The sequence below is a fragment of the Rhizophagus irregularis genome, chromosome 5 (assembly GCF_026210795.1).
Source record: "Rhizophagus irregularis chromosome 5, complete sequence".
NCBI lineage: Eukaryota > Fungi > Glomeromycota > Glomeromycetes > Glomerales > Glomeraceae > Rhizophagus > Rhizophagus irregularis.
The window spans coordinates 863,131-888,895 of NC_089433.1; the positions used below are offsets into that span (position 1 = coordinate 863,131).

Genomic DNA, 25,765 nt, shown 5'->3' on the forward strand with positions numbered 1-25,765 from the left:
GTCCTAAGAATGCTATTATGGAAAAACTTGCAAATCAAATTATCTTAATAAATTAATAAAGTGAACAAATCGATTTAATCACCGTACAGTAAGCATAATAGCTTTTAGCTTATTCTATGTTTATGAAATTGATCATTAATAAAGAATTTGATAAAGGAAATGCATCATATGAGTTTAATAAGTATACTCAAGCTTGCATTTCAGTACTTTGGGAAATGAAGAATCTAAAAATAAAGATATATTCATTGAATATGGTAATTCTTTAGTAAATAGAGATCTAGATGTTTGTTTAGGGTTTCTATTATCACACAATCGACAAAAATAAGTCTAAAATGCTTTTAGCTGAAAGACAAGAAAGACAAAAAGTTAGAGAAAACCCGCAAGTGCTTCCTAAAAACAAATCATCTAAGCAATTGAAAGTCAAACCATTTTCAAGCGACTTATGTAATGTGTAATTACTATTTGTTGCTGACTTAGCCAAGTTCTTTTTAAAAAACTTGTTGTCACCTGATCACCACGTTGAGGTGCAGCAACATTGATCAGGGGGAAAAGGGAGGACGAAAGGGAAAGGGAAAACTAAAGGGAAGGGGAGAACGAAAGGGAAAGAAGGGAACGAAAGGGAAAGGGGATAACGAGAGGGAAAGGGGATAACGAGAGGGAAAGGGGATAACGAAAGGGAAAGGGGAGTATGAAAGGGAAAGGGGATAACGAAGGGATAACGAAGGGGAAAGGGGATAACGAAGGGAAAGGGAAGATGAAGGGGAAAAAAGGGAACGAAAGGGAAAGGAAAGAACGAAGGGAAAAGGGGAACGAAAGGGAAAGGAGAGAACGAAGGGGAAAGGGGAGAACGAAAGGGAAAGGGAGGACGAAGGGGAAAGGGGATAACGAAAGGGAAAGGGAAGAACGAAGGGGAAAGGGGAAGACGAAGGGGAAAGGGGATAACGAAGGGAAAGGGAAAACGAAGGGGAAAGAAGGGAACGAAAGGGAAAGGAAAGAACGAAGGGAAAAGGAGAACGAAAGGGAAAGGAGAGAACGAAGGGAAAAGGGAAGACGAAGGGGAGAACGAAAGGGAAAGGGGATAACGAAGGGAGAACGAAAGGGAAAGGGGAGAACGAAGGGGGAAGGAAATACACAACATAAACATTCTTACAGTTAATATGATCCATGCACTTTAGGTTTCTTAAAACGATAAATAATATATTTGTTATTATTTATTCATACCATTCATACCATAATACTTACAATATTATCTGAAAAAAACAAACCTTCTGTTGGCAGCCGAAAAAATTTTGTAGAGTCACGCGGCTTGGGCAGTGTCCGGTCCGGAAGGAGCTCTGGTAGTAGAAGAGGGATCCGCAGGAGAACGAAAAGAAAGGAATCAAGCTGGAGTGTGAATAGAGGCTTCAAGAGAAGAGTTTTCCGGAGCGGTAAGTTCGTCGGTGTTTTGAGTATTCATTACTTCCTATATAAGTTCTACTGAGAAGGGAAAACAAGTGAATATTCTGAATATTCGATGATAACAATAATAAAACTGCAGAACCATAAGAAACAAAAGGCCCCAATGAGTCTTATATATATATAAAAAATATGAGGCTTAGAAATGTATTAAATGTATTAATTTTTACTAACTGTGACTCAGATGCGGTGTTACAACTGTTACGCGATTCCAATATCGCATAATCATTTCGATTTTAATATTGTTATTTTACTATTTACTGATTAGATGCAATTTGCAATCAAGTATCAATAAAGTTTATTAAAGATTATTAATTGAATAGTTATATCATGCAAGTATACTGTATCATGAATCCGTTACTAATTCAGTATAACGGAACTCCGTTCATACTTTTTTTAAGCATCACATTTAATAACTTTGCCTTTCTTTTACGCAAAATCCAATATATTATTTATATATAATATAACTGTATATATTAAAAAAAACAAACTTTTATTATTTGTTATCATTTCTCTATTTTTTTAAAAAAAAGAAAAATGACTACTTATTTTGATAACCTTCAAAGAAACTATACTGGTGCATCTATTATGGAAGACTGTATTGAAACTATATCTATTTTCTTGAAGTAACCGATGGACTTGTAATCTATTTAGAATGTATAGAATTTAATTCTAATAAACTTTTTAGACTTACTTGGTTAATGTCGTTTAAAGTGATATAAGGAAACATTGAGGTACATTTTTATCATTTTAATCGGGTTAATTGTTTTAATCTGGTTAATAGTTTTAACCATTTTAATCAGTTTAATGGGTTTAATAGAAATTCTCTTTATATAGAAAGTTAGGAAACATTATGGTGTTGTTCTATCAAAGATTCATATTCCCGAAAAGTTGGTTAACGAACAAGGTAAAAAAAAAAATGTCCCGCTACTGATCATAAATTTCATATAAATATAGAGGATTGGATTTACTTTAGTAACATTAAGTCGTTCCTTTTAATTTCTTTTACTGAGGTTTATAGTGTTATTTCATGGAATGCTCGTCTGACCTAGAGCTCCAAACTATGTACTTATCGTTATATATGATGTTCTTATATAGGGGGTAACTATGTGAGGGTACGACATTTTTCCACAATTATGTAAATTTGTTTTTGAGGGTTTTACAGAATAATGAAATTTTTTCATACCCTGAGATTATAAGATTAATCATGTTACAGTACGCCGATGTTCCTTTAAATTTTAAATTTTTTTTGCCTTATAAATATTTTGATTTTACGTTTGGTTTATTTTAGAAAACAATTTTTTTTTAGATAAATAATTATTTAACACTTGATGATTAATCGCGTAGTGCGGGCCGTTCATGTAATTTTTATATCCCGTTACTATTCAACAATATCTCAATATCTGCATAAACAAACTGAGATAATTGATAGTATATTTATTGTACTAATATAATAAGTGTATATATAGTACTACAATTTTTGCAGTTCTAGAATTACGGTAAAAAATAATGATGTCACTTATATGTATTAGGATCACGAGAATATACTAAATGCAGGGGTATCAACAAGCTAGTTCAATATAATAGCGTATAATGCTGCTACTTCAGACTCATCGTCTCAAGTTCAAATAATAGACGGTAGCCATATTATCTTTTGTTTACGCTATGTAGCTCAGGTTTATTTAAGTGGCAAGATATATTGCTAATGTGAATAATTTTTTGGACTAATTAAATTATATCTTATTTATAGTCAGAACCAGTGTGTAATTTCTTGGTGGTAATATATTCAAGAGATGTTAATGGTGTTTCTAATTAGTTACGGATTATCTGTGAACTGTTAATATGTTAAGGTAGACGAGAAAAAAGCATTTCTTTACAAAAACCTATTTTATATTAATGTGATTTTTTTTTTCAGAAATTGTGGTGATATTGTTACCAGCTGTAACAGTAAATAAAAGTCGTATGACTGGCGTAATTATATCGTAAAATTATATGATTACCAATGGGATTCTTACTCAATACTGCCTCACTTGGCACGTCGGTATTGTTCGTTAAGAGTCGTCAAGGTAAATAACTAGAAATACGGAAATATAACAGGTTACGACGGATATAAAAATATTTTGATTTTTGACGTTAGACGGAATGAAATACAAAATAATCGCAAAAAAATTTATATCCGCTGAAACGGGCCAAAAGTTTTTGTCATAGATTACTGGATTACTTGCATCAATTAATTTTTATCATATTTTCATTAAAGTTTTCAATGTCTCAATTAGTAAGATTAAAAAGTGATTAGGGAGTTTAATTTACAATTTAACCCATAACACAAAAACAGATTTATTACAGTCATTTAATTGATTATTAATTACTAGAATTCATTACGATTTACGAAAAAAAAAAAATTAATAATAAAAAAACAAGATTTATTTTACATTTTCATGGTTTGAAACAAACATTTAATCAAAGTTTTATTTGAGTTTATGATAATGATTATCAAATAAAGTGAGGCTCGTACAACAAATTTAAATTAGCATGTTAAGAATGGTTACGGTACATTTCGCCGAAAGCCATTTCGCCGAAAGGACGTTTCGCCGAAAAATAGGGCCAACATTATGCAGAATTATAAATAACTCAGGCCAGAGATTATTTTTCGGCGAAATGGCTTTCAGCGAAATGTCCTGATACCGCTAAGGAAGGGTTAAGAATGCAATCGATCGGTTAGTTTCTGATCACTGTGATCAAATATAAATGATATACTGCAAATCAGTACTATGGTATCTTGATTTAAATTAACTTTTCTCCCTCTATTTTAAGGTAATTTAAACACATACAGTATGTATATTCAATTTTAAAAAAGAGAAGGAGTGCTTTAAACATACTGTATGTGTTTAAATTACCTTTGAAATTTCAAAAATAGAGGGAGAAAAGTTAATTTAAATCAAGATACCATAGTACTGATTTGCAGTATATCATTTATATTTCCTAACAGGGATCACAGTGATCAGAAACATGCCCTCTCTCAAAAATAAGTTTTTTCAGAGAAAGAACCAATCATAGGCTCAGAAGTAAAATCAACTAAATATTATTGCTAATCTTTTTTCGGAGTAAAAAGTATCGCACACGTCTGGCGGAGTCCTCCTTTATATTTGTTTACAGTTCCTTTTTCCTTATAGAACTTCACGAGTTCTTCACGTTCCTTTGAATTATTGTTGAAAAAAAAAACCATTTTTAAAAAGAAAAAAGGGGTAAAACGTTATTAATTTATTTATTTTATTTCTAAAAGAGTAGTGAATCTAAGACTATTTACAAGGGGTAAAACGTTACAATTAATGCCAAGACTTTTTATTATGATCATTTATGTCACGTGACTTAATAATGAATTTCTGTATATATAGGCCAAAATTTTATTATAAGTTGAGAGTTAGAGTCGTATGGTAAAATATTAATTTACTTATAAAAGAATAGTATTTATTAATTATGATGTTCGTACAAAATTTAGGATTATTGATAATTTTATTATCTCTTATCAATACTTCCTATTCATATCCCCAACATAGAGTAGCGTTTAATCCACGAGGAGTTAATTCGGTTATAAATAGAATATGCATTCATTGGTACGATTATCATCAAAATGAGATATCGACTGAATGCGACATACCAGCTGAACTCTTTTCATCAAAGACATCTCCAGCAAATTGGTCAATAGGATATAAACTCTCTATACATACAGTGGCTGGTACATTTCATAATGGCCCATATTTTTGGTGGGATGGCTGGGTAAATGGGATATATTGTAACGATATACATTTTCATTTACGAGAAGGTGGTTTAGTTGTTGTAGAAACTTTAAATAAGTCTATAGTTTATGATAAATGTTCCTGGGAATAATAAATCAGATGATTGATTACTATTGGAAGAATTCACAGAAGTAATTGTATTTGTTTTAGTAATATATCCTGTAGTTTAGATAACAGAAAGTATTTTTCTTATTAAGTAGAAAAACAAATAGTTTAATTTTCTGTATAAAAATATTTGAAATCAAATTAATTATCTATATCTATTATATAAATTACCTGACTTGTTATTTGTGTTTTGTGAACAGGTTATGATTTATAATTTTGTTATATGATTTAATCAATAAAAACGAATACAATATAATTTGTATTCCGACTTTATTTATCTATTCCAAGAAATTTTTTCCAAACTTGTATCAACATTTTCTCAATTAGTGATATTATAACATCTACTTTACAGGTGACATAAAAAAAATAAAGATAAATGAAATAATAAAGTAATGATAAAAAAATAAAAAATAAAAAATGATAATATAAAAAAATGGCTAAGGCGGCCATCTAGGGCTTAGTTTTCCAGAAAAAAAAAATTTAAAATAATTTACTTTCATTAAAAGTATAGTACTAGTATAGTCCGTTACATTACTAATGGAATTTTGCGTGTTACGAAAAATTGCCAAAGATCATGAAATTCCCAGGCAAATTTGCCTGCAATTTTATAATACATAACACAAAATCATAATTCCCTGCATGCTCGTAAATAAATATTTCAATGACTTTTACATAAAAATTTAAGTAAAGAGCTTCATAAACCAATTTAAAAATTTCGCATGCAAATTTGCCTGCGAGATATTTGCGATAATAATTTATTGCTAATTTTTGCTTATCACATAAAATTTAAATTTTCAAAATTGGATGCATTATAGATGAAGAGTTGTGCAATGTTATGCCAATTTTGCCATATTATAATATGCTTAATATGGTTATGGGTCTAAATCGCGACGGGTCAAAATCCCGAATGGGTCAAAATCCCGACAGTTGGCCCGCGTTATGCAGAATTATGCGGAATCACGTGATATTTTGGCCAGCATTAGAATTCGAGATTTTGACCGGATCACGCTTAATATATAGTAATTTAAATTCAAAAAGTTCGCAAGCAAATTTTGCCTGCGTTACAGATGAGGGGATAATTCAAAGAAATTGTATGTCGATAAGTTAAATTTATTATTTTTATTCCAACTTTATCAATTAACCGCGTTCTGAGAATCTTCACCTCAAATGTTTAGTACATAAAATAATAAACCAGTGTGATAAATAAATTTATTTAAATATATTAAAGATTTTATATATAAAAAAAAGGTTAATTTAAAATAATTACTCGATTTTCTTAATACAGATACCGTAAGGACGTAAATTATTCCCATCGGGTGAAATCTAATATTCACCGATTCCAGTTTCTATATTTGAAATTCTAATCAAATTCTCTGGGTTAACTCTATTTTGGAACACAACCAGATAGTCATCTCCTTCATAAGTAAATTTAATGGCATATTTAGATGCGACATCAATATCTGGAGTGGAATAAAATCTGTATCCAAATGGTAATGGTTTCTTACAAGAGAAATTTCCATCTCTAGCGATTGAATTACAATTATGTTCGGCAGTTCCATGATAAGATACTATTAAAAATAAATGAATTGTTTGAACTTTGAAAGAAATTGACATAGATAAGAGAAATTTACTATAAATAACAAATACCTGGCCACTCATCTTGTACTGAACTTGTTGGGAATTGTCTACTTTTATCAGCACCTAACCAAATGTTATCTTCATATTTATCAAGAACATTGATAGCAAATCTCTTCCAACCACAAGGTCGTTTATACCTAAAATCTCCCCGCATAAAAGTTTCTCCATTATCATTTACATCCGTAAAATCACGATCATATTTTGGAGCAATATGATTAGATTGAAAGTGTAAAGCTACAATCACTGCTGTCGTCATCTCTTAATTTCAAAACTAATTGTAGCGTAGAATTATCTTGCATATCGTAATCTGTTAGAGTACGTTCATCTTCAAGTTGTTTGTCGTCAAGAACAAATCTTGTTTGATCTGGTGATACACCTTCAATTGGAATTCTCGCCTTTACTTGATCAAGTGTATCATTGAAATCAACATATAATGATACAGTCATACCGGATAATGTTTCAACGTATATATCTCCATCTCGGGGTGATGTATATACTTTACCTCCAACTAAAAAAGACTTATTATTATATTTAATACATTCCCCAATTTTTTCTTTAGAATTATCATCATGAGTAGCAATTTTATTGTTATTGTTCGTAATAGCACTTAATGCTGTGGCTAAAAGTGAGTTTTACATTTTCAATTATTAATGAATAGTAAATATTTTTATCAAAAACGCTTCATTTATATATACATATGGTTTTATACCTATTTTATATAATATATAATATATTAAGCTTATAATGTTCTACTTATGTTTATTAATCATAAGTTTTTAAGTCATAATAGATCATAAACAGATTAGCATGAAAAAATAAATTGGTCTTTAATAAACCTTTTAATGATTTAAAACGCATCATTAGGAAACCAAATATAATAAAGAATGAACTAAATTTCTTGATTTGTAGTAAGTTATTCATCTCAATTTCATGCTTTTTCTTCATTCCTGCTTTTTTTATTACTCGATTTACTATTTATATATATAATTGAAGATCAATATGTTTACATATTCAGCAGAATATCAAGAATTCATTATCAGGAACGTCACGTGCACACACATAAATACGCGTCGATCCTACTTTAATGCACTAACGTGATCATATTACAATTGTTACAATTGACTCCTGATGTGTCCGTAGGGGTAACCATTAATAGTTAGTGGAAATTGAAAGTCATAGTCCGATCAGGAATACTGCGGTGACCAATTATCATAGGTCATTAAAATCCCGCATATTTGCTAATCGACAGAACAATAACATAATTTAAAATTACCATGTGAAACGGGTGGTCTCCTTCGTCAGTATCTAAACGAACGTGTTATTTAAAATCTCTTTTAAATAATAATTAAAAATAACCATGATAATTATCCTTAGTGATAAAAGTAATATCAACTACTTCTCCAGGAGTATCAAAAATATAGGCATTTCTATCTCGTGGCAAGTTATTCGCTTTTCCTGCAAAGATTCTTGATAATGTCGGAAATTTTATATCGGGCACATAAGAAGATTCATTAAAAAAAGCTCTAACAACCCCTGATGAATCATTATGAAAAGCGATTGTAAGTTCCATCTCTTTTGTTGCTTTAGGAAGGTTTTCTTCATATAATGGCTGTAAAGTTTCATGTTTTAAATCAATACATTCTTCCAAGAAATCTTTCCATGGTACGTCCTTTGGCGCAGAATCTTCTGGGGCTCCATCATAATGTACAATAGCTTTTACAATTGAAAGTTTTTTGGCATCGTCTGGCATACATTTCTTTTGAAATTCCGATCGCATTATATAATTATCAACAGGTTGGTTTACGGTAACAATAACGGAATATCTCTGAGCAACATTGATAGGAAGACGATGAATCTTATTTCGTTTAGTATAGGAACCTTCTACTTCTATAACTTCCATTTCATGTTTATCAATTGAAAAGAAGAATGCCGAAAATGCGCTGAAAGATAAGAGGTTATGAAACAACACATAATGAATTATTAAAATTTTAAATTGTATTGATACTATAATGACGTAAATACGTAAATTTACCTAGTATTAATGATACGAAGACGATATCTTTTATTAGAAACAAATTCAAATTTAGCAAGACCAGAATTATCCACGCATTTGGATACATGTGGAGCTTGTGAACAATCGAAATTATTTTTTCCGTTGATCTATCCGTTATCGGGAACTAAACAAGAGTTTAAATTAACGCCATGCGTCTATTGCGTCATTGTATGATGACATTTCTTATTGTCCTTACCTGCCTAATATAAATTATTAATAATGTAAATTTTTTATTAAAAATATAAATATAAATATAAATCAATTAACATGAAATTAAAACAATTGTAGATCAACTTTAATTTACCTCATCGCCTTCGCTTGAAGGAGTCAAGAATTTTTTTAATAAAATTTCTGATTCCGTGTGATGATAATCAGTCAACATGACGATGATTTCCTCATCGTATTCATTTAAATACGGGTCATCAGGATCGTGAATGACTGATAAAATGAAAATGAAAAAAAAGCGTTTTAAAATTCCAAAAAAAAAAAATAGTCGACTTAAATATGAATTATTAACTTACTTAACGCTCCAACAACTCCCATCGACATATTGCGTCAATGCGTGTGAATGGCTAAAATTCGGTGATATCACGTTAGACATTTCAGTTTCACCATTCAAAAAGAAAATTGTATATACTTACTACCAATAAGTGCCGGCTTGATCAGGAACAGTAAAATCATAAGTAAATGCGTAATTGTCTGGTATCAAACATTGAGTCTGACAATGTTATATATTACCAGTGAACGAGAAACGGAAATATAGAATTAGAATGTGTAAGTTACGTAAAGACGCTTATTTAAGAACATGAATTGATTGAACTCACTTGTCCTGCCACCCCGTCAAACCTAAAAATTGATTATAAATTAGTCATTTATTTTAATAAAAAAAAATCATTAACTATAGCCGATAATTACATACCAAGGAGTCCCTCTTTGGAACACTCCATGTGCGTGAATGAATTGCTGGAGATATTTATTTGTTAATAAATAATTATTCAATAAACATACCCCCTATAAGAAATATGTATACGGAAAGGATACGTTTTGTATACATTTTATGTACGTTTCTATAGATTCCGTATACAAATTCCGTGTATTTAATAAGCAATTCATTTTTGAACATCTTTTAAAAAAACTAATGTATACAAAATGTATACGGAAAAAATTAATCATGCGGAATGTATACGGAATTTTTAAACTTAATATTTTTAGAAAATAATTTTACAAAAATCTCGTATCATAACACGAGATCACGTGATTGTTTATTGTTTTGTTATGATACGTTTATTTGTTATTTTTTTCTAAATTTTTCTTCTTTTCTTCGTCAATCGTTTAAAAAAAAAATTTTTTTTTTTTTTGTGCCTCATTTTAAAAAATTTTTTTTCATCACTCTTCTTTAAAAAAAAAATTTTTTTGATTTTATTCTTTTATTCCCACTCTTCTTTTTTTAAAAAAAATTTCTTCTTTCTATTTCTATTTCCTCTTTATAAAAAATTTTTTATTTTTCTAACTTTGACGTCCTCCCTTTAAAAAAAAAAATTTTTTTAACTTTCCTAACTTCGTTACCCTCTTTAAAATTTTTTTTTTTTTTGATTTATTCTTTATTCCCTTTTCTTTTTTATTTATATTTATCCCTTTTTTTTTATTTCATAGGCCAGCAGATTTTTTTTTGTGAGAGGATTCAGTTTCTTTTTTCTTTTTTGTAGATCAGTTTGAGAGTCCTTTAGGTTGTTTCAGTTTTATTGCTTCAGAGTCTTCTTTTTTTGTAGGTCAGTATTGGATTTATTTTGTTGTTTTGGTTTCTTTTTCATCAGATGCTTCATAATTCTTTTCTTTTATGTAGGTCAGACATTCTGGAGTTCTCTTTCTTTTTTTGTAGGAATGCTGGCCTTTGGTGACTTGGACGATTGCAGATACTATATGAAGGGGGGTTTGTTTCCAATTAAGTTAGACATTCTTATGTTTCTTTTTTTTGTTTTTTAGGTTGTTTGACTCCAAATGAACCTGAACTTACAGATAATTTTGGTTGCAATAGGGTGGTTTTAATAAAGAGGGAATTTTCATAATATATTTGTATTTCGTTTATTTTTTATTTTTTATTTAATTTAATAAAGTAAAATTAGATTTATGTAAATACAATTATAGTAAACTGTAATACAAATAGTAAATTCAGTGACCAAATCGTATAAATTTCGTGATAAAATCAGTATGAATCCCGTGCAAATTCCGTATCCAAACCATATTTTTAGTGATACGGAATAGTGCTTCGATCCGGATGGGTTTTTAACGGATCAATCCGCGGTTTACTACGGTTTGGCAACGGTTTATTTGAGTTGGAGCTATAAGTTTGGCCAAAATTAATAAAATTTGAAGAAGAATAATTTTTTCAAATCTGACAAAAATTATAGTTTGACAAAAATAATAGAAAAATGTTGTGATCCTAATCAACGGATCAATCCGGATAGAAGCACTAATACGTAATTGTGCATTTTTCCGTATCCTATTATGATACGTTATTTCTAAGGAAAAAACCGTATAAAAACTTTATAAAAACGTATCCAATTTTTTTATAGGGACCAAGAAAAACTTCCTTTGTAACTTACATGTTGGTTCTCCTAATTCATTACGAACGTTTATTACAATACGATCTCCTTTTTTGGCTTCTATAGTTGGACCAGGGTATTGCCCATTAATAGTTGCCAAGCTACGAGTAAATCCATCCGGGGCTAAAGTAACTCTTTTTAAAGTGAGATCGAAAATATTTTTTTTTGGCTCACAATTCCGGGATTTAATAAGTTCTTGGTTCAAAATTGGCTTAGATAAAACTAAAGTTGCCCAAAAAATAACGCAAAAAAGATGAACAAATAATTTATAAAAAATCATGACAATTCGATTGTTAATTCAAATGAATTGGTCGATGATTTGAAAATTTCTTGGTATTTTTATTAGTTTTTTTGGCAAGGTCACAAATTTTTGGGACAATAAATTCGCTTCTCACTTAATTGTCTTTATGCACATCCATTGTGGTGTTATAATTACGCACACGACCTTTAGGCTAGACTGAAAGGTGAAACATCTAAAAATAGCTCTTTTTTTGTCTTTTTTAAAATATTCGTACATATAATGAAATAAATGATTTCCTATAGATAGAAATCTGATTCTGTATACGGAATTGACGAAGATCTTCAAATGTTTTTCTTGCCAATTTGCAAGGTAACATGGGTGCATGGGTGACGCCTACTGACCATTTATGGTCCGGTTATATTGCATTTTTCCTCGAACGCTTCTTCTGAAGAATGTTACGAGTTCCGGTGTTGTTAAGAATCTTTCTTTCAATACTGGATTAAAGGGCATGGTATTTCTACGAGCGATCAACCGAAAAGTATATATATAAAGGAAGTTTGCGTAAGATTTTCAAATCAAATTATTTACGTAAACTTGTAAATTTAGTAAGTCGGTAATTCCAGAAATGAAAAGTTGCTTATTTTAATATTTTATGCCACGTGTATTATGTATTCTGAAGACGTTCCCATTTGACATTACAAATACTTAGGGGATGGCCAGAAATGACGTAATTTAAATTTTAGGATTTTTGATCCCCCCCTCCCTATGTCATCATTCATTTTAGGAAATGACACACTCTTAACCCCTTAGGAAATGACGTCATTTCTGGCCATCCACACATTCACTCCTGTTGTACTTTGATATATCTATTATTTTGATTATTTTGTTAATCAGAATATCAGATCATCAGATTTCCCTAAACCGTTTTTAACCATTAAATGACCGTAATTCAACTCCAAACTTCATAAAGTCGGTCTTATGATCTTAATATCATACATAAAAATGAAAAGATTTTATTTTTTTCTTTAAGTAAATTTACTTTAAAATAGTCTCATTTTATTATTAATTTGGCAATGAAATATTTTATAAAATTTCAGCAAAATCAGCAAAATCAGCAAAAATACATCATATCCAGCTGTTACACTGCATAATCTGATGTATAAATGTAAAATAACAACCTTCTAACGGTTATAAAATAATAACTAAAAAAAATCATAATGTTCAATGAAGTTGCAGGTCCCAGGAATATACTGCATGTAAAAGGGTCAGTGAGTTTCAAAATAATCATACAGTATCTTTCCTTTGTGATAATTCTCGCTGAAATACTGACTGATGTTACTATAATTCCGGCCCTGAAAAAGATGCGTTCAGATTTTTTTTTTTTTTTGACACAACCTTATCCTTAAAGTCGCCCGGAAAAGATCAGGATCGGTGGATTCGTGCAACAATCGGTAGATTCGGCAAAATAGTGTTTCAGAACCGAGAGGTAACAAGAGATCGGCACTCATTTACTATTAGCTCTGGCCAGAATTACATAATGTGGAATTATCCAAAAAAAAAAGAATGTTAACTTTACGCAAACTTTGACACTTTGTATACTTTTTATGTATTGCTCGGAGTCCTAGTATTTCCCTGATTTGACCTGGTTTAAAAATCGTATCTATGTACCAAAACGATCGGCGATCTTGAATGCTACGGTATAACCAATATACCTTGTATCACTCTGATTTGCGTTTAAGTTTACAAAAAAGGAAAAATTATAATTAATAAAAATTTGTAAAACCATATGTTTCTTATATTTGTAACACAATCATACGTCTTCTTTTAAAATTTTAAATCTTTTTAAAAAAAAAGAAACCAAAAATGTCTCAACTTCCCGCTGATTGTTTGTATGAGATTTTCAAATACTTAGAAAATGATAAAGTTACTTTAAATTCATGTATATTAGTTAATCGATTTTGGTGTGAGGTTTCGGTGAGGATTTTTTGGAGAAATGTTTGGAATTAAAATACTTTAAATTTTAGAACTTTAATTGCTTGCCTTTCAAACAAGTCATAAGAAATTTTATGTGAGAATGGAATTATTATTTCGACCCCAACTTCAAAATTTCCAACTTACAATTATGCATCATTTTGTAAAGTTTTATCAGTTGAACAAGTTTTATAATAAGATAAATTTACTTCTTAAAAGAACTATTTCATCAAAAGATTCCAATAATATTAAACATATGTTACCAATAGTAGTACAAGAAATATTTAAATTGTTTATAAAACATGTATCTTCTTTAAAAAAATTAGAAATATTATCATTTTGTCAATGGCAATCTCCACCCAATGTCGGACAACTTCCCGACAACCTTTTTTCCGACATACCCTTTACCCGACAACGATTACCCGACAAGACATATTCCCGAATGAACATTTTACCGACATGACACATTCCCTAATGGACATTATACCGACATGCTATTTTTCCTGACATGACATTATCCCAACAACACATATCCCGACAGACATTTTCCTGATTAAAAAAAAGTGATTTCCCAATTATTTAAGATAAAACATATGGAGAAAATTTTTATTATTTGTTTATTCATATTTATTTTAATAAAAATTCGCAATTTCATGTATACTGTATATTTGGGTATATATAAAATGTCCATGAAACAATGCAATTGAAACATGCTGCTTTTTTAACGTAATCTTTCCTGGTATCATACTTTATTTTTAACGCGATAAAGATCGATTTGCGGATAGTGCTTCGACCCGGATGAAAACCGTCATCCGGATTACACAAAAAAAAAATCCGGATTATATCCGGATTGACCCGGATTTTGAATCCGGATCAGATAATCCGGATAGAAACCGGAAACCGGATTGGATTTACAAATGATCGGCAATAATTCTGGCCAGAATTCATAACGCCGGCCAGAATTACAAATTGTGTAACATTAAATTTTCATGCCAGCCGATAAAAAATTTTTTGCCCGGTGGCTAAACTATTTTCTCGGTGTCACGTGATCTTAATTTCGGCCAGAATTACAAATTTGGCCAAAATTATCCAAGACCACGAAATTTACATAATTCCAATTTCATTAAATACTTTTCTTTAAAACAATTTCATATTATTTCAGCATTGTCTCAGACTATTGTTTAACATTTCTTTGTAAATTAACTAATTATGAAATTTTAAACAAGATATTTTTATATACAGCTAAAGATTACTATAAATAGATGTGTTGGGTTAGTAAGGCAATTTTTTAAGGATTTGTTTCTTCTTTCAAAAATTAAAGAATCATTTGAATCAAATTACATAACACTAGTTTTAATTTTTAAAAAAAGTTGTTATAATTATATAAATTTATAATATTGAACAATTTTTCATTTTAAAACAATAATTATTATTTTGTTGTAACAAAAATAATATAAAGTTTTTTTTCTTTTGAACGTTTGAATGTGAAATCTAAAATTATTTGTTATTTGTTAATGTATAAATTTAAATAAACAAATCTGATACAAACTTCAATAAATAAATTATAATTGAAAAATCTTCTTAAACTTACTGTATTAAAAAGTTTAATAACAAATATAAATTTAATAAATTTTAATAAAAAAATTGGTATTAGGCGCAAAAATAATTAGCCATAATATCATTTAGATATAGATCTTTATGGATCAGCAAAATTATTATTAATAAAAAAAAAAATAATAAAAATTTCATCCGGATTCCGGGTCAAACCGGATATTTTTCATCCGGTTTATAATCCGGATGAAAACCGTGAAAATCCGGATATCCGAAAAAAAAAATCCGGATCAATCCGGATTGATCCGGATACGGGTCGAGGCACTATTTGCGGACATTAAAAAATATCAGTGATTACATAAATAATATTAACGTGCGTCATCTTGTTTAATGAATTTAGGATTCCAGCTTTATTAAATACGTTAACTAACAATTTCTAGATTGTTTATTTATTAAACTGACCTTAACTCTCCTCTCAAATGTTCATTAATTAACAAAACTTGTCTCAGTCAATGTATTACAATGTGTAAATATCATCTTCGAATTTGGATTTTAGCGAGCAAATAAGTCTTTTCAGAATTACATATTTCGTCTGAATCCTGCAAAGATAACGAGAAATTATCTGCAAATCCATTTGAAACATTTAAAAATATTTAACACAACGAAATATTGCTATTCAAAAATATGCTTGCTTCGTTAATAATAAATCTTTTGAATACTTTAGACAAATTAAATTTTTATGACTCATTGACTCTATAAAAAAAATCTCCAATGAAAGAAATTATATTTCATTGTTATTTACTATTTCTAATTCGCAAATTTACAAGAGCTTGAACAGACAGACAGTCAGTGATGACAAATGACCAGGTCATTTGGCCATTTTGGAATTGACCTTCGAATGACATGTCATTTGGGTCATTTGTCATTCGAGTTATTTAGAATTAATTCAGGCCAAATTTATGATGCCGGTCAGCATTAAAATTCATATTATCAAGTGATATATATTTATCCTCGAAACAATGAAATTACATAGATAATTTTGGTCAGAATTATGATGTAATTTTTAAATGACTAGGTCAAATGTCAGAATTGAAGATTTGTTACATCATGTTAGTTTTTTATAATTAATAATTTTAAAGTTCAACGTACTTGATCGAGATATGTATTAGATATTTTAGAAATCAATGAAAGAACTGTATTTTGATGAAACGTAATAGTTCATAGTTCATTAAATTTGCCTATCGCAAAGTTAAAAGCTATTTATTTATACCATCTAGAACTGCATAAAGTATCCCCCTTGAACGTACGGGTCCGATTTTATAAGATCTAGTATGTATTATTCATAGTATCATTAAATTACGGTATAATATATTCCCCCCTTAATGCTAGCAAATCAATGTTTGATTTCTGGTCAAACTTACATATCCTCATATAATATCCAGTATCTACAGAGTTCGTTTCTTAAACTCTTATTTTATTTAACAAAAAAATTAATACCTTATAAAAATTTATGCTTGAAGTTACCTTTATTTCAATTATAAAAATATTAATTTTAAAATTTTCTCTATTATTTTTTGATAAAGAATATCAAAACTCAATAAAAATATACTTTTCAATACAAGATAATTCAAATCTTTCATATCTAATGGTCAATAGATTTTAGTGTGAAATTGTGATTTCGATTGTATTGAGAAATCCTTGGTACCATGATCCAGGCAATTACCAGCATTTTCACGTCAATCACTTTGTTTGGTTATTATCCTTCTTTATATAAATATTATGAATACCGTAATTTCTATTGTGTTTTCTTTATCTTATAATCAAATTCTTTACAAGCAAGAATTTTACAGAATTAATGTATTTGATATGAAATCAATCAGACACCAATTACAAATATTTTCGTTCTAGAAGTTTGAAACATTTGTAAATTAATTTCTTCATACTTTTATGAATTAACACGTTTCTGTCAATATAAAGAGACATGGAATTGTTAAATTAATTGAAGTTCAAAGGATTTAAAGTATCTTGAATTGTCTTGCCAATCATATTGATTTTAACTTTTATCTCTGATCAAATTGTATGGTCAATTGAATTCTTAACCTTTTTTTTTTTAGAAAGATTCGGAATTCTGTCATTATCAAAAATTATATAATTTTCTCATTATAAGTCGACTCTTCATATGAATGACAGATTAGAAATTTTATTAAAATTTTAGTTGTTCAATACCGACTAAAATAAGGAAATTATATTTTGGGTGCCTTAGGGAAATTCTTAGGAAAATAGTAAGGTTATGCAACTTCCATACTTACAAGTACATCCAATTATAATTATGAGGAAATTTATATAAAACTGAATAATAAATATGAAATTTATGGAGCAATATTTCCGAATATAGCAAACATATATAGACTTTAAGATATTAATACTAGTAAGTGCTTTCATAATATTAAGATTTTAGAATTTATTGTATTTTTTAATTTTTTTAATGAGTTTTAGGAATATTGTTTTCTAACCCAAAATATGATCATTTCAATATACGAGAATAACAAATTAGAATTAGAGTCTAGTATCACGAGATTATATTTTCTTGGACGAGCTAACGATATCATAGTTAAAAATATTAATTAATACAGCAATATATAAAAAATGCAAATAAAATACGTTACAGTGGTTAAAAAATTAGTAATCATTTACTTTACCAACTTCTAAATATTAACTAATTTGTTACACCATCAAAATTATGTATTTTTGATTCAATTTGGATCGAAATTCTGGGAGCCAATAAATAATAATTCAAAGTAGCTTATTAACGATTAAGTATATATAATTATTAGTAATTAATGAATATAATTTGAAATTGGTTAAAAATTTAAATGAAAAGTAGAGTTATAAGACAAACTAACTCTGATTATTTATAAATTATTGGATTATTATTATTTGAATAATAAAACAAATTACTAAAATTAAATGAACCACTTCAGTTCGGAATTGACGTCGTTCAACTCCAAAACTGATCTCATTAGATGTAAAATTTTTATTTGTACAGCCCTTAAGAATATAATTATATAAAAATTTGATTTTTTACTAGTATATAAATATGGTTTACTATGTATTTTATAATTTTATGAATAAATAAAAATGTTTAAAATAATAGATAAAAATTTAATAAAAAAAATGTACATAGTTTTCATAAACAAGAGACGGAGTGGCGAATATTTTATTGTAAGGCAATTATTTTTTTTTAAAAAAAATTACATCTAAATTAATTATTTCAACAGACAAATAAACGAATATTATAAATTTAATTTTAAACACCTTTTTCTTAGCAATGTAAATAAATATATGAGTTAGTGAGAGCGTTATATTACCGAAGATGCGGTCGTAAAAGGTAAATAGTATATCATGTGATTTGGATTCAGAATTATGATAATTCTGGTAATTTCGGCAAAGAAATTTTGCAACAATTCATATTAACGATCACCATGACTTTAATGAATTTATTTTTTTTATATTTATATATTTCCTTGTTGAATCATGAGATATTATAAAATTTAAATTTAAAATATACCTTAAAATTTATTTAATAAAAACGCGTTCAGTTTACGCTGCTAATATATTAATATAATGAGAAAGAAAAAGATAAAAATAAAAAATAAATTATTCAAATTACAAACTAAGAATTTGAAGAAAATCTCATAAGTCATAGTGTTTAAATAATTTATGATAGTATCTAAATATCTAAAAGAAAAAAAATATTAATTTCAAAGGTAAACACTTCAAAAATTTTTTTTTACTTTATTGAATTAACGAAATATTATATTAACCTTTCTTTAAATTTTTTTTAGTCTAGAACAGGAAAACATCTCATGCAATGTTATTCGCGTCCAGTAATCATTGCAGGGTGAGTGCGTTTTTTTGTTTTGTTTATCATTTTTTGTTGCTAATTTCTTTTTTACTAACTATTTCTTGTTTCTTCTTTTAAGTTTCGGTAATTCTTCAAGGCCCTGGTGAGTTTATTCTTTCATTTTCATTGTGTTTCAAATTTCTTGTTACTAATTAGTTTCATTATTTTTCTTTTAGATTCTAGGGGTTTCGAAGTTCTGAACGAATGAAATTGGTGAGTTCGTCTGACTTTAAAAATATTTATTTTTTTTTTTAAAATAAGAGAAACGTTTTACTAACCGTTTCTTCATTTTTTAGGATCTCCTTTGGAGTCTTTGAATGGACAGAATTTGTAAGTTCATCCGATTTTCTTTTCTCTTTTTTAAAAACGTTTTATTAATGTTTCTTCTTCTCTTCCGTAGGTTCTTCCAGTTTTCGATTTTGGATTAGAATACCAGTAGGTTTAAAGCTTCAAAACTCATTTTTTTTCTTTTATTTTTTTAAAGAAACATTTATTAACGTTTCTTACTTTTTTCTTGTAGGTTTTTTAGACTTTTGACTTTGATTTCAGGTTTATTCGGCAAAAAGTTTTAAAGGTATTCTTCGAAACTTATTTTTAAAAATTTTATATTTGATGGAAGCATTCTTTGACACTTCCTTCTTTTTTGTAGATTCTGGTATTGTGGATTCGGGACATATTTTTTTTAAAGGAAATGTTAGAGCTATGGCTTCCTCAGCTGAATACCGGGCTCAATTTACAGCCTTGAAAGTCCTAATAAGTTTTTTAGACACTTTTGAAAACTTTAGGTTTTACTGGATATGGCTGCTTTTTGAACAAATTTTAATAGCTGTTTGTTGGAATTGAACCAACTGGAACAATGTCCAAACCAAATACATTAACAACATATATATTTGTAGTATAGAATAATTACTAGTGTAGTTTTAATTAATTTGTACATATAATTTGTAATGCTTTTATTAAATAAATTGACACACATTAAAATAATAGCAGATAACTGAATTTGAGTTGTTTTGTTTTGAAAAATTCCGGAGAAAAATTTTTAAAATTCTGTGCAGATTTTTTTAATACTTGCAGATCTGCGCATGTTTTATTAAAAATTTTTCTCTGATGTGCGTTGACAGGGTAGCAAATCTGCGCAGAAATTTAGGCCAGAGATCTTTGCAGATTTTTACCCTAAAAAATTTACCGATGTAGTAATTAATAAATTGAGGTAATAACTTCATAATCTGCCAATATCGCAAAGAATTTAAGAAATTTTTATTTTTTTCTATTTTTTTTTTATATTCAAAGTAATTCTGTGGGTTCTAATATTAGCTCCTCTCAATATATTTCAAATATTTACAAGGTAATCATTTATAAATTATTAACATTATGTAAAAAATATATATATTTATTAGTACTTCCCATTAATAGTGCATAGACCATCAATTAATAAAAATCGAGCTTTCAATTTTTTTTAAAAAAAAACAGGTTTTTTTAGATTTTAATAAAACAAAAACTGAATTTTTTTATTATTTAATAAAAAGGGTTTCAATTTTACCTAAATAAACATTTCAGCTAGTAAAAAAAAAAATTTGTTTTTTTAAAATATATACGAATTGTTAATTACTAATCAGCATCGGGATTCAGAGCCTTATGAAAAATGTTGAAATGACATTTTTTTTATAAATAAGTAATAAATAATAGATCTATTTTATTCTTTAAAAAAAAACATACAAATTTTTTCCAGTAACAATTATTAGTAAAAAGCAATTATCTGCCATAGTAATGATAAAAAGGAATCAAATAATTATCATATATGTATGGCAAATTATAATATTTCAGAAGTAATGCTTATTTATAAAAAATCAATCATAATAGCTTATTATGCCCTAATAAATAGATGGTATTCATGGTAAAAAACTTGAAATATTAGCTAATTTATCTTTTGCCTCTTTAATTCCATTGTCTGAAGCTTTTCCATACCAATAATTTGCTCTATCAATATCTTTGTAAATACCTATACCACCAAAATAGCATTTTGCTACATAATTTTGTGCTTCTGCAATTCCACCTTCAGTTCATAACAAAATCCTAAATTACATTGTCCTAAAGCATACTCTGCATTTGCTGATTTTACGTACCATTCAAATGCTTACCATACTGAAAATAAAGACCTAAATTATTTTGTGCTATTGCATATCTATTTTCTGCTGATTTTAAATACCATTCAAATGCTTTATTTCATTCTTTTCAGTTCCTATACCATGGTCATAACAATAACCTAATTTACATTGTCCATTAGCACTTCCTGAAATAGCTGATTTCATGTACCATTGAAATGCTTTTGTTTTATTTTTATCTATACCTACACCATGGTCATCTAAATTGCATTGACCATCAGCATACCCTGCATTAGCCGATTTTGTATACCATTCGAATGCTTTTATTTCATTTTTTATCTATTCATTAAAAATTTTTTCATTGTAAAAATTATTAAATTTTTTAACAAATTCTCATCATCATCATCTTGAGAAATAATGAAATTATTATTATTATCCATGGTTTTTTTTTAACAAGTTTGATGATATTGTTTATTGTTAGGAACGTTAAATTATTATTAGGACGTTAAATATTTATTTCTTTTATATTCACTATTTGGGTGAAAGATTTTCATGCTTAGTGTATAAAAACAATGTAGTAATTAGTAAACATTTTATTGCAAAAAAATGAGACCCAAACCATGTGATTCAATGTAACAATATTTACTGCGCTATTTAAATCAAAAATATAATAATGACTTCATCCTTCTTATAAATAATAGTTTGGAAAAACATAAATTTATTAATAAATCTTGTGGAACAATCATGAATTGATACTAGATGTACAGTATAACTAAGAATTATTGAAAATGACAATTTTTTTTTTTTGTAACGCATTTCTTTATTAATTAGAGTTGCCTATCAAAAGTAATACCAATTACAGATAGAAATACTTAGACAAATATGATATGACCCTATAACAAAAAAAAAGATCTAATATAATAGGCTAACTAAACTATGCTGATAACGCTACAACACTTTACACGAAAAAAAATGTATATATATATATATTGTTTTATATTTTATTTAAATTGTTAGTAAAAACAATATACACAGTGAAATTCGATATACCGGAACCTCGATATAACGGATCATAAGTAAAATCTTGATATATCGGAACGGATTAACATAACGTAATGGTTCCATTATGTCGAATTTCACTGTGTATGTATATAAACCTATATCTAAAATTGTCTAGTAAAATCACACGATTTTCCGTTTACGGAAATGGAAAATGGCAAGTTGTTGATAACTGGTTTGTATTATGTAGACTAACGTCTTGTATTATAAAACTAAATAAAAATTTCAATCAAAGTATAAAATAAATACTGTCTGTAAGGTGACTATAGCTGGTATATATTGAATCAACTTTTTATAATTCTCATATTAAAGAATAAAATAGTGAGAGACGTAAGATTTTATTTAATTCCATAAATTCTTATATTGGAATAATTACATCCGATTATTTTTTAGTATTTAATTTTACGGAAGATAAGTGTTATAAACTTTTCTAATAACCAAAGGCAAGTAGACATATTATAGTTTTATTCCGTTACAATACAATATTAAATTCTTATAAATTATTTAACGCAATAATTTTAATGGAGCGTTAAATAAAAATCTACTTTTTTTTAAAAAAAAAACGGGTTGCGAGACTATATAATAAAGACCAGTGAACAATTCATTGTTTTTTAAGATTGTGAGCTAGCCCTGTAAAAAAAGTCGATCCGTCCGTCTTTTTTCCGTAAAAGGTCGGAATTAATAACCTTATATCACGGAATTTATCGAATTATTTACATTTTCCGTGAATGGATCCGTGAAAGGCTCATTTTACAGAGTTTTTTACAGAAATAACGGATAAAATTTTTTATAGGGTAGTTCGTTGATCAATCTGGTGTAACGCATATCGCACGCCATACTAACTTATCATACTATTTAGGAATTATCATAATGATCATAGTCACCATTTTCATCACATGTAACTATATTTATTGTTTACTATTCCAAATTAAAAGGTTTGGCGTATAGCATTTCAGCATTAAAAGTTAGTTTAAAATGAAAATGATTTAACCTTGACGAAATTTGTTTGGATATTTACTAAAAGCAGATAGATTCTGCACTACCATGTGAATAATCTAATTATTTAAATTGTTCTCTTTTTCTTTCTTTTCCATTCTTAATAAGCATTTGGTTTTTTGAGTTTTTCCCTGCAAAAAATCAAAAAAAATAATTTTCATTTTATAAAGATTTAAATTATTTATCTCACGTATTTATTCATTTAAATTCATATTTTTAGTTATTTAATAAATAATAATGTCACATACTTTGTCAATACCACTTGAATTCCAAATATGTATGCATAGCAATAAAAAACAACAACAACCTCAACATTATTTTCCAGAAGTTGAAACGTATAATTGCGAGTTTAGAGAGGCAGATCGTATCGCAAGTATATTTTACAAATGGAAACTTAAATACAATTTAAACAATCTTGAATTTGATATTTTAGAAGTATGGTATTATGGAATCGATTTAATCACGAAAAAAAATACCTGGAAAATTATCCTAGATTATGATGATCGTGTCATCGGGTCATTTTATAATAAGAAAAGTTTTCATCGTTTATTATTTCGATTCATAGTAAGAAGGAAATTCAGTAAGTACGAAATTATAGAGGTGTAACTTGTAATGTAGAGGGGATGGGAACAGGGAACAGGACGCTGGGACAGATCATTTTTAATGGAAATACAGTCACAGCCGATTACTAGGACATATATTTGATTTTCGCCGTACAAGACGATAAACCAATTTTTTTATTAGAAAGATTAATAAGATGAATTTAATAAATATTATATTGCCCTATTCCTCAGAATTAAATCATTTCTAATATTTACTAGACGCATGATTATTATGACTTGAAACGATTAAAGCGCGGACAACATTGTCCCAGCCAAACGCACCAAACCATACCATTTGTAATGCATGAGAATAGAGAAAATCAAGTTAATAATCACAATAGTTAAAATAAGTAAAATGTAGTGTCTTAATAGTTTATTATAGTTTAATATAATAAATAGTAAAATTAATAGTACGTAAAATAAGTTTTTAACTTTTTTGCTGATGAAGTTGTTTCACTATCACCAAAAATAATTATACTCAAGCAATAATCTGATCTCCGTCCAACATACAATGACAAAGAAAATTCAATAACAACACGTTTGAAGTTGGTAACATTAAAAGTAGTTTGTAGTAAGATCATATATATACAAGTTAATATTTACTATTTATAAATTTTATCAATTATATTCGCCATTATTTTTACCAGCGCCGTAATTATTTTTATTATGTTTTCAACTCAAGTATTTCTTACATTCATACCTAAATTAAATACATGCGATATCCTACGATATAATTATTTCCCATTTTATAATCTCTTTCTTTTTTCCAATTTTTTATTATCTTTCGATCCATCATCTCTTCTATAATACCTTTTGTTTCTCAAGCTCGCTTATTTTGATCACATCTATATTCTTGTTTTTATATTCTCAAAAACATTAAATATAAACTCTTTTGCTCGATGTTTATTAAAAACTATTAATAGTTCCACTATTAAAAAATCTAAATAATGATTATAACTCAGTGGATATAACAATTATTGTTCATTCTTAGCTAAACAATAATACCTCGACAAATAAGCACTTTTTGCGACAGAGACTAGCCAAACTAATCACCAGTTACTATAGGATATTATGTATAGCTGATTCGTAAACTTCTGCAATTCATTAAATGCTTAATTAGGTAGTCATGTTCGCCTTTTCAATAATATGATCTTCTAATTTTTGATGGAAAAAATTTGGAGAAAAAAATAAAATAAAATAAAATAAAAAATTGTATTTCACCAATTTAAAATGCATCAGTTTTGCTCGAGTAAAAAGACTTGAGAGGATTTATAACTTGAAACAAAAATTTATTAACCCATAAAATCTTATACTTGTTCATTAATATACTGTATATAAAGTATAAAAAATATTTTTTTTTTTTAGACAAAAATTTCATCAATCCATCTTAAAGAAAAATATCAAGAATTAATAATTTAGTTAGTATGATTTTGTAAAATAGTATGTAGTTTAGTATCATACGTATGATTTTAAATCGTACGTACTACTTTGATTGCTAAATATAGAAAAATTGTACGTATATACATACTTTTTTACCAGCCTCGTCATACACTTTTTCAATCCCTTGAAGTCCTAGCATGTCATTATTTATGTGTATTCATCTTTAAATGAATAAATTATAAACACAATCATATTTAAGCTTTTTCATGTTCTTTATTAAATTTTAAATTTTAAATTTTCTCGCAGAA

General features: G+C 28.0%; 7 protein-coding genes across 7 annotated transcripts; 4 read left to right on the top strand and 3 right to left on the bottom strand.

The window, feature by feature from the left end:
- Positions 1-688: 688 nt before the first annotated feature.
- Positions 689-1,156, top strand: OCT59_024737 (uncharacterized protein; the record flags this gene model as incomplete). Its single annotated transcript, XM_066133607.1, has 1 exon — positions 689-1,156. One exon carries the CDS (start codon positions 689-691, stop codon positions 1,154-1,156), a length of 468 nt encoding a protein of 155 aa, XP_065991639.1.
- A 3,776-nt stretch (positions 1,157-4,932) lies between these two features.
- On the top strand, positions 4,933-5,343 carry OCT59_024738 (uncharacterized protein; the record flags this gene model as incomplete). The annotated part of the gene is made up of 1 exon (XM_025315281.2): positions 4,933-5,343. One exon carries the CDS (start codon positions 4,933-4,935, stop codon positions 5,341-5,343), a length of 411 nt encoding a protein of 136 aa, XP_025183197.1.
- Positions 5,344-6,680: 1,337 nt separating this feature from the next.
- On the bottom strand, positions 6,681-7,856 carry OCT59_024739 (uncharacterized protein; the record flags this gene model as incomplete). The annotated part of the gene is made up of 4 exons (XM_025310352.2): positions 6,681-6,925; positions 7,005-7,253; positions 7,315-7,614; positions 7,832-7,856. The coding sequence occupies 4 exons, from the start codon at positions 7,854-7,856 to the stop codon at positions 6,681-6,683; spliced, it is 819 nt and encodes a 272-aa protein (XP_025183196.2).
- Positions 7,857-8,340: 484 nt separating this feature from the next.
- Positions 8,341-9,597, bottom strand: OCT59_024740 (uncharacterized protein; the record flags this gene model as incomplete). The annotated part of the gene is made up of 4 exons (XM_066133632.1): positions 8,341-8,935; positions 9,028-9,155; positions 9,353-9,486; positions 9,570-9,597. The coding sequence occupies 4 exons, from the start codon at positions 9,595-9,597 to the stop codon at positions 8,341-8,343; spliced, it is 885 nt and encodes a 294-aa protein (XP_065991640.1).
- Positions 9,598-19,280: 9,683 nt separating this feature from the next.
- On the top strand, positions 19,281-20,161 carry OCT59_024741 (uncharacterized protein; the record flags this gene model as incomplete). The annotated part of the gene is made up of 6 exons (XM_066133639.1): positions 19,281-19,315; positions 19,398-19,421; positions 19,615-19,648; positions 19,719-19,753; positions 19,839-19,867; positions 19,968-20,161. 6 exons carry the CDS (start codon positions 19,281-19,283, stop codon positions 20,159-20,161), a joined length of 351 nt encoding a protein of 116 aa, XP_065991641.1.
- A 1,046-nt stretch (positions 20,162-21,207) lies between these two features.
- Positions 21,208-22,545, bottom strand: OCT59_024742 (uncharacterized protein; the record flags this gene model as incomplete). The annotated part of the gene is made up of 3 exons (XM_025325023.1): positions 21,208-21,371; positions 21,525-21,759; positions 22,471-22,545. The coding sequence occupies 3 exons, from the start codon at positions 22,543-22,545 to the stop codon at positions 21,208-21,210; spliced, it is 474 nt and encodes a 157-aa protein (XP_025183192.1).
- A 1,167-nt stretch (positions 22,546-23,712) lies between these two features.
- Positions 23,713-24,304, top strand: OCT59_024743 (uncharacterized protein; the record flags this gene model as incomplete). Its single annotated transcript, XM_066133654.1, has 2 exons — positions 23,713-24,055; positions 24,297-24,304. The coding sequence occupies 2 exons, from the start codon at positions 23,713-23,715 to the stop codon at positions 24,302-24,304; spliced, it is 351 nt and encodes a 116-aa protein (XP_065991642.1).
- Between the last annotated feature and the right edge of the window lie 1,461 nt (positions 24,305-25,765).